At 24.8% G+C, this 10,242-nt stretch overlaps 1 protein-coding gene across 1 annotated transcript; it reads right to left on the bottom strand.

Moving 5' to 3' along the window:
* Positions 1 to 1,404: 1,404 nt before the first annotated feature.
* Positions 1,405 to 7,580, bottom strand: LOC114945538 (uncharacterized). Its single transcript, XM_029321796.2, has 9 exons — positions 7,107 to 7,580; positions 5,676 to 5,795; positions 5,421 to 5,538; positions 3,987 to 4,248; positions 3,171 to 3,287; positions 3,020 to 3,110; positions 1,816 to 1,961; positions 1,559 to 1,691; positions 1,405 to 1,455 (listed from the first exon to the last, which is right to left on the bottom strand). The coding sequence occupies exons 1-9, from the start codon at positions 7,248 to 7,250 to the stop codon at positions 1,405 to 1,407; spliced, it is 1,182 nt and encodes a 393-aa protein (XP_029177629.1). The 5' UTR covers positions 7,251 to 7,580.
* Positions 7,581 to 10,242: the final 2,662 nt, after the last annotated feature.

Genomic DNA, 10,242 nt, shown 5'->3' with positions numbered 1-10,242 from the left:
TATTCGTATTATTTCAACACTATTTTTCGAAATAAAGTAGAATTACGCAATCAATTTAATAACAAAAGAAATTTACTTAAAATTTTTTTTCCACAAAAAAGGGGAGAAAATATTGATAGAATTATGTATAATTACGCGATCAATTTATATAACAGAAGAAATTTACTTAAAGTTTTTTTCCCCTACAAAAAGGGGAGAAAATATTGGTAGAATTATGTACATACCTATATTTACGCGAAAGTCGCGCATGCGTAATCGTCACTTTTTTATAACAGAATTTTGCACCCTTTATTTCATCGCGCGCTTTCGTGACATACGTATGTTTCTTGAGAACAATATTCAGCTTTCAGTGGTATAGTATGTATAATATATGTAGTGCTATTTTTGAAGGCAAATTAATTAGTTTTTGCTATACGGCAATTATCAAATCCTAAAATTTACGGGATTAAGATTTTAATATTTTCAGAGCAAAATAACATTATCGATTTTCTCAGATCAATGCGTTGAAAAATGTAATACATAATAATATCTTGAAATAACTTAATTTCTTAATCTTTTTTTACATAAAACATCATCTCTAAACTAGATAGACAAAATAATTCTATACAAGTATATTTTAACTTTTTTAATATATTAAAAATATATATATATATAAATATTTATGTTATTTATTATAACTATATATTCTCTTATAGTAGATATAGATTAAAACAATTTTATGGAGATAATTTTATAAAAGAACTAAATATAAGTGAGTGACAATTTCATGTATTGAAGTTGTTATATTGATTTCAAAGATAATTATATTATATAGAATAATATGTGTAGGAACACAAATTGTTTTAGATCGATTTATTAATTTGGAAACTTTTATATAATTATATTTTTCTTATTTTTACTTTTAAATTTTAAATATCTATACAGATGCTAACATTAAATATTTATTAGAAATGTTAGATAATATATATAATATGCACTGTTGATGTCAAAATTGAAAGCAGTAAAGTATTTATATAAATATATGTTATATTTTATTATATTCAATGTATATATATATTTTTTTTTTATTTATTTATATACTATATATATATTTTTTTTTTATTTTATATATATGTATATATATAAAATAATATTTTGTATATATATATATTAAATGCAATATTCAATTTTAATGCGCTGAAAGAATGTAAAGCATAATATAATATCATGAAACAATTTTATTTTTTTATTTTTTTGCATGAGAAACTATTTATAAACTAGCAGGCGGACAAAATAATTTTAAAAAGGTGTATTTTTATTTTTCTAATATATTAAAAATATATTAATATCATTTATGTTCTTTATTATATTCTTATCTATATTCTTTTACTGTAATTATATTTAATTCAAATTACTATTGTTTCATCATTGTGTAGAATATATGACTGTAAAATAAGATACTGAAGTCTTTACTAGCTAGAAAATAAAAGACATTTATTATTTTTATATTTATCATATATGCTATTTTATAAATATATATATATATATATATATATATATATTTTATTATCTTCTTTACCGTAGCAAAGCACTCTATAGATGGAGTAAACAGTCCACTGATGTTCAAAGTAAAATTTTTGTAATTTTTTTGCAACAGAAACAGTATTGTTTTCTGTATACATAACGGAGCTATGTACCATTTAACATTATATCTAGAAAATAAATTTGTAAATGATTAATCTGTAAAGAGATAACATCTTTAAACGCATTATAAAACAGTTCTTTATATATAGTATATCTTTATACATGCTGTTTAGCAGATACGTTTATTCTTACGCGGTAGTAAATATATGTTCATTGTGATTCGTTATAACTTGACCGATATAATTGGATAGAAACATATATAAGACAGTAATCAATGTGAATATAAAAGGTATTACGCATTGTTTGACAGACTCTTTGACCGATAAAATCTGAAAAATCTAAAGCAAATCTGAGATGTTTCACGATATATTATACACGTTTAACAAAAAAAAATTTTCCTCAATTACAAGAATAAAAAGAATTCCTATATTATTTGCAGCGTTTAATATGGTTTCATTACTTTTTGTGGTTTAAAATTTTTCAGAATTGTAATGTGATAATAGAAATTTATAAATTAGAATCATTTTTGGTATTAAAAATGACTACGAAAAATAATTACACTGTTCTTGTATTTTTTTTTGTTAAATTATCTAATCGATTATCGTGCAGTATAATTTGTGACCATATCTATAACAAAATAAACTCTCCTTTTTTTCTTAATAATGTTCCTGGAATCTCGTTAACCATGTTGGAATTGTGATGTCAAAGGCGAAAAAGTAAACGCTAAAAATTCTTAGGTGCTTTTTTTAGATAATATATTTCGATGAAACATGATTTCAGATGGCTTTAACAAACTTAAAATATTCCGAAAACTTTTTCCCTTTATAATTATAGTCAATAGCTGTAAAATGACTAATCTAATAACAAAATAATTTTACAGTTGTTGATTAACTGTCAAGAGAAAAAAATATAGGAATTGTGTTTCGATCAATATATCATTTTATCTAAAAATGGTACACAAGAATTTTCAATATTTATTTTCTCGTCTCTGACGTCACAATCCAACATGGCCGCGAGAAATACCAAGGAACATTAATGCTAAAATTATAGATTTTATTCGATTTATTCGAATATAGAATATTATCTAGTGTCAATTACTTATGAATAATCAATCGATAATATTACGTTCTCTATATTAGGATTAAAATAAGACCATTTATAAATTATATGTTATCGATTAATTAATGATTCTATGACCATTTTTAATAAAAATAAAAAGTGACGAATTAACGAAGTCACCTGTAGCAAGCGTACGTAATTTTGATGTTTAATGACGTCACTTTGCTACTGGGACCTAATATAGTGAGCAGTTGATCTTATAACTTCATACATATATATCTCATGAAAATTATCGAGTGTTTTCTCAAGAATAGATTTAACAAAACTGAAAACTTACTCGAAACAGATTGAGGCTCACCGATAAAACTCCAAATAATATTAAACAGAACATCATTATCTCAATACTAGACAGCAAGTCTGTGGTTAAACTTTAAAAATAAAAGTTTGTTACTATATTATACCGTACGCATTATCGAGCACGTACAAACCTCATAGCTCGTCGATGGATATTTACAGCGCAAATTAAACCTTTGTATATGAAAATGTATTTCATCTGATTAATATTTTGTAGCATATTGATGTTCATTGCTCGTTCGATACGATAGCTACAAATAATATTCGTGTTCCAATTATACACAATTATTTCTCATATAAAATATTTTTTTAGTTTAAGGGGATCCTAAACGGTTGGCCGAACTCCGACGGATGCTTTGAGAAATCTTTTGTTTTTTTCCTTTTTTATCGAGAAATATAAGATTAGATATAAACTATAAATCTATTTATTGGCTATACCGATTGTTTTTTATATGAAATTAGATCGCTTCCTCTTTTGTTAATATTAATACTTTAATTTGTACAGGGAGGGAAAAAGATAGTCTCATATATCTTAGTTACAGAATTATAAATTAATAATTATATAAGCATTCATAATTTTGTAACCAACATATATAAAACTATACAGAATGATAAATCTTTTTCCTGTACAAATTAAAGTATTAATATTAACAAAGAAGGAAGCGTTCTAATTTCAGGTAAAAAACAATCCGTATAACCAATAAATAGATTTATAGTTTATCTAATCTCACATTTTGTCGATATAAAAAAGGAAAAAAACTTTTCGCAGCATGCGTCAGAGTTCAGCCAATCGTTTAGGATCCCCTTAAACTGCCCAAATAGCAAGTGTACGTCATTTTGACATTTAATGACGTCAGTTTGCTATTTGTGTGTTAAACTGTTTCGTTTGTGAGTATTCGTTCAAAAGTACATAAATCTTTATGGCGTAATTCTCGGTTACATCTACATACCTGGCAATTTTAAACATTCCACAAACATAATGAAGATATGCCAAAAGCATTGTTCCAGTCGCTATTATTACAGTCGCCCCAATATAAAGCGATGCGATGGAATGAAACATTATAAAATTAAAATATTTCTTTTGATCGATAAAATATTCCGTCATGATCAACAATTCATCTGATCTTGACTTGTTTGTCGGTAAAGTAATATTAAAAATATTCAACCAAAGTAGGAAAAAAGTAGAAAAGAATATGCAGCAACCGCCAAGTACTGAAAAAGATAATAAAATTGTCACTTAAATTTCTGTAAGTTTTTTAAATTGATCTACATTTTATCTCATTCCCATTGCATATGTTCCCAGACAGCACACAATATTTATAATAAAGAAAGATTTATGAATATTTATGAATATATATTTTTTCTAAATATTATATAAATATTTTCAAAATGTGTTATAAAAACCATTATTTAACATATTATTAAAACATAGATTAAATATTTCATATAATATTTATGGTATGTAAAGATAAATATTTATAGTAATTATTTTGTAAATATTTTTAAACTAAATTGTTAGTTCTTTCATTTACTGTGATGCTATGTGACGTAACTTTCTCGTATTTGATTTTTGTCGCGAGAATTATATAAGGCTGGCAAAAACAGAAATTTATAAAATTAAAAATAAAATTATTTCTATTTTTGAGCTACATTCTGCAACAGAATGTCTAATAACAAAGAAAAAAATTATATATATATCGATGTGTACATAAATTTATTTGTTAAACTATTCTGTTGCCTAAGTATATTCACAGTACATATTATAATTTTATATTCTATTTTAAAATAAATATCTAATAAGTTATTTATAAACATTTTTAACTTTTTATAAATGACTAATAGAGTTTGAAAAATACAAAAATATCTAATCGACCAAATTTTAGATTAGATTATATTAACAAATCGTTTTGATTAAAAAATCGTTGATTATGTTTTTTTAACTTATCATTATTCTTACTGAGTATTTATTAAAGAAAATATAAATTTTAAAAAATCTGTATCATAATGATTTAATAAATATATTTATAATATTTATCGTAAATATTTTCTGATACAAATATTTTTTAAATATTCTATACTGTCTGGGTTAATTAGAATTTTAATTTCATTTCGTTAAACAATTGATTTATAATCGATGAAATTAATGGCTGGCTTTTTTATTATTTTACTCGAGATATAAAAATATTTGTTATTAATTCAATGATAACTTACTAAATAAATTTGTTATTAATTATTGATCTACACAAGAAAATTATTGTATATTATGTTGAAAAATAGATTTTCTGAGTTTCCGAAAGTGAAATCTTCCGAAAGTGAACTCTTGCATTTTAGCACTATTAAGGAGAAAATATATCGTATTTGCAAATCTAAAACAATTATCTTACCTGTAAGTGACACGGTATAACGTTTGCCAATACATCTATATTTGTTCATAATAGCAATTTCGTTTCCGTCTTTTAACTCATTACATATATGCAATAATTGCCCCAATAAATCCTTTACCTATTTCAATAATATTATATCATTTCTTATACATAATAATGTCAGAAAACAAATGATATAAATTATTCAACAAGTTTATGCCATTTCACCAGTAAGCTGTCAATTTACGATAGCAATAATTTAAGCTGTCAACTTACAGTTTCAAGATTAACAAAGAACATGTTGTATTTTATCACAAAAATTGCAAAGAAACATACGGAAGATAAAATTTTGGTGATGAGATCCGTAGTACATCTTTGTGAGATAAATACGGTACACTGCAAATAATAATTTTATTTAATTTGCATTGAAAAATTATTGTTTTAATGCCACGCGCGCATCCATACATATATACTGACACATAAATTGTGTATTTTATATTATTTCTATAATTTTAAAAAATTGATTATTATTTGTGATAAAATATTATTCATTATAAAAATGTTTAATAAATTAGAATGCACACATGGCTTTAACACATATTGGTATTTTGATATTCTATAAGTGTGTTTGTGTGTGTAAACGATAAATATTAAAATGTTACACTCATCGATCATTTTAATTTTTACATTAAGAAATGCAGTAGCATTTTGCTAAGGTATTTTTTAATAACTGTAAAGTTTCCTCAAAAGATACTATAATTTTCTGAAATAAGAATGCTTTTAAAGAATAAATTAAGATATAATAAAATAAAATAATTAAAATTCATTTGTATATTTCATTAATTAAAAACTTGAAAAAAACATTCCCAAAAATTTGTAAAATTTTGGTACCAATTTCGAAAAAATCGATCCATAAATATGTAGATGCGTGGGTAATTGAGGGTGTAAAACTTTGAAAAAACTACATAGTAACAATCCCCGAAAAATTTGCAAAATTTTGATACCAATTTCGAGAAAATCAGTTTATAAATGTGTTGGTGACGGACAGTACCAAAGTTAGAGCAACAGACATTTCGAAAATTCAAAATTTTATTAAAAATAAAACAATGTATAAATGTATAAATAAAAATTAAAAAAACAATAAAACAATGTATAAATTTTTATAAAAATTAGACTAAATAAAAGAGTTGTATTACTTTACTTTTATATCAATTTGGAGTGCTGTAAGTCAAATATAGTTCTTGAGATATTTAAATTTAAATTTAAAATGGGCACATACATGTACTCATACATACATACACACTCACATACGGACATTTAAAAAAATCGTTCGATGTTTTGGAACATTCTGAACACACTGGCATAGAAATCGAAAAAAATATTTTCACGAAAACAGAATTTCCTTTAAAATTCGATAAAAATAAAAATTAAAATAAAAAAAGTTATTTTTCGACGTTTTGAAACATTCCGAACACACTGGCATAAAAATCCAAAAACTTTTTTTTCACGAAAACAGAGCTTCCTCTAAAATTAAAAAAAATTTTTAAATTTAAAAATAACCCACACAGCATCTTATTTCGAAGAATTTGCAACATTTTGATGAAAATTCGTTTATAAATGTAGTTCGCGGTCAGACAGAATAGACAGACCGATGGTACTTATATATATAAATTATTATTACATATATAATAATTTATTAAAACTTACTTGAAATATAACGTGTGTCGTCAAAATACTGGACAGGAAAATAAATTGAATTCGAGTGAGGTTTGACTGTTGATAGGGCCACAAGCCAAGAGCGAGCAGAAGAAATTTATTTACACTAAAATAGTTAGTCTCGACGTTAGTCATTTCTTTGCGGAGTCTGAGACATATATGACTGTGAAGCAGCCGTCGAAAGTTACGCTCATCCCCTCCTTCTTCCTCATTCGATTATCTATTATCTATTATTTACTTACCTCCTCTGATGTAAATTCTATTAAATTCTATCAAGTTACTTAATTTCGTATAATACAAGGTGGTATAAAATATATTACCTTACTGTTCCCTTAAACTCTAAATATTGCCATTTTTTCAACAGTGTTTTTCGATATAAAGTATAATTATGCAATTATTTTAATGATAAAAAAATTGACCTATTGTCTTTTTCCCGTAAAAAAAAGAGAAGAAGATATTGATAGAATTATGTATATTTACGCGAAAGTCGCGCATGCGTAATCGTCACTTTTTTTTGTAACAGATAAATTTCACCCTTCATTCTATCGCGCGCTTTAGTAACATTCGTATGTTCCTAAAGAGTACTGTTCAGCTTTCAGTGCTATGTATCTATTAATAAGGTGATATTTTTGAAGGCGAATTAATCAGATTTATTTACGGCATTTTCATATCCTAAATTAGTGTGATAAAAGTGTTAATATATTAAATATTATAAAATATATCGGTTTTCTCTGTTCAAATTGTCACTGACAATATATCATTTTCCTCAGATGTATTCTTACTTTTATGTGTAAATTTTACATATTAAAATATAGACATTATTATATCACAATTATTAATTTTTATTTATAATAATTAGTATTAAAAATGAATCAACGAAAGAAAAATTATAAAACAATTTTAAATTAAAATAGTTTAATTAAACAAATAATGTATGAAATTAATGATAGAAAATTAATTTTATCTTAAATAATTATTATAAACGTATACATTTATTTATTTAATGTTTAAAACATATTTTTAATAATTAAAAAATCTTAAGATTAATTATATATCTTTAAAAATAAGGTATGCTAGATAACTCATTAATATTATTTCAATTATTTAATTTATAACTGTCAAACTGTTAATCTTCGCGATGACTATTGCTCAATGCTATGATATGACTATAATTTTAATTCGGCAAATTTCTGTTATATATGTACATAATTTTAATTCGCCGAATTTCTAATATGTACATAATTTTAATTCATCATTTTTATATTTTGTATTATTTGATAACTATTGTGTATATATATGTATCTCTTTAGACATATTTTTTTTATTTCGTTTAGTATAATCAAATATAATTACGCACGCGAAGCGAAGTTATGCTATTCTCTGATAATAAAACCTTAAAAATTGCAACGTATTAATAAAATTATTATTGCAATGCACGCATAGAAATATATATTTATAAATTACGTGATTCATAAAAATTCAATATATAAATTTTTAACAAAAAACAAAAAAATTGAATTTTCTACAAGAATCTTACTACTTTAAATAATATAGTAAATAAATAACTTACATATTCATACAAAAGAGACACATATCTATTTATAATTCCTAATCATTCTTATAATTACTTGATCATTCTGTACAAATTTCCATCACATAATTTTAATCAATAAAAATTTCGTTTGATCGTATTTCATGAAATGTAGTTAAATCAGTTTATTCACGTTAAAGGCGGATATTTAATAAAATTACGATAAGTTTAGAAGTATATTTAGAAAAATACGCTGACCGCGCAAGATTTTGCCCTTGTAGAAATTTATCACTAGTAATGCCAATAATTAATCACTAATTATTTCGAGTACTTAAAATACTGAAATACAGTAATTTAAGTACTCAAAATAAGTGATTGAGTACTCGAAATAAGTGATAAATTGGCGTTACTAGTAATAAATTTCTATAAGAGTAAACGATAGTGATGTCGCCATGCGACATCCAACTTCACAGTCAATAATAATGAACCGAACCCGACGAAAGCACTCTCCCTATCCTTTCCATCAGATTGATACATCCCACATGTCCATCACGCTGCGCGGCTCGCGCGAGACTGGTTCTCAAGCGGAATATCGCGAGCGCGGGAACGATGGTCACATGACCAGTGAATCTAGTGGTCACGTGATCTCGGCTTCACGCTCGCGATACCTCGCACGGGAATCAGTTCTGCGTGAGCCGCGCAGCGTGATAGATGTATGCGGTATAGAGTCTCACGCGAATCTAATGAAAGCATAGATATTTGATCACAAAAAATCCTTGTAGAAAATTTTATTTCTTTGTTCGTATTTTCCGTTAAAGATTTAAATATTAAATTTGTATACGTTGCATAATTAATTAATATATTTTTATGCATTAATTGCAATAATAATTTTTGCATGCATGCGTCGCAAATTTTAGACTTTATTATCAAAGGATAATACAACTTCGCTTTGCGTATGTAATTATATTCGATTAAATTAAACAAAATGATATTGTATATATATATATATATATATATATATGCTACATAAAAATTTAGCATTTATAAGCAAATTTGTTAATACAGCAGAAAGTTACATGTGAAAGCAATTGTGTCGACTCATAAATAAACTCAGTTTTGTTATCAAGTTCAATTATGATAGCAAATTATTGTTATAGTATAGTAAACTGCGAAATTTGAGAAATACAATTCAATAATTTTCATTAAAAAATAATGCAAATATAAATGATGCTACAGTATGATATTAAACAGTTATACAAAGTGTATCAGACCCGTGCCAGCCGAATATTTCAAAAACCGAGAACGGCAGACAAAAATGTTTTCTACAAAGATTAACTTTTGTATTTTACCTTCTCAATTTTTGTGCTAAACAACATCTAACTTTATTAACTTAATATTATACAACATAGGTTATTCCCTAATTTTTTCTTTTGCATGAAAAATTATTTCTAAAGTAGACAAACAAAATAATTTTACAAAATAATTTTACGTTTTTATTTTTTTTATATAAGAAATATATATAAATATTATTTATGTTCTCTATTATAACTATATACTCCCTTACCGTACTTATTTTTAATTCAAAATATTATCGTC

This window comes from Nylanderia fulva, unplaced genomic scaffold (genome assembly GCF_048542155.1).
Source record: "Nylanderia fulva isolate GAGA-0341 unplaced genomic scaffold, ASM4854215v1 Scaffold4, whole genome shotgun sequence".
Lineage (NCBI taxonomy): Eukaryota > Metazoa > Arthropoda > Insecta > Hymenoptera > Formicidae > Nylanderia > Nylanderia fulva.
The sequence above is the reverse complement of the archived record's forward strand: the minus strand, read 5'-3'. Positions and strand labels throughout refer to the sequence as shown.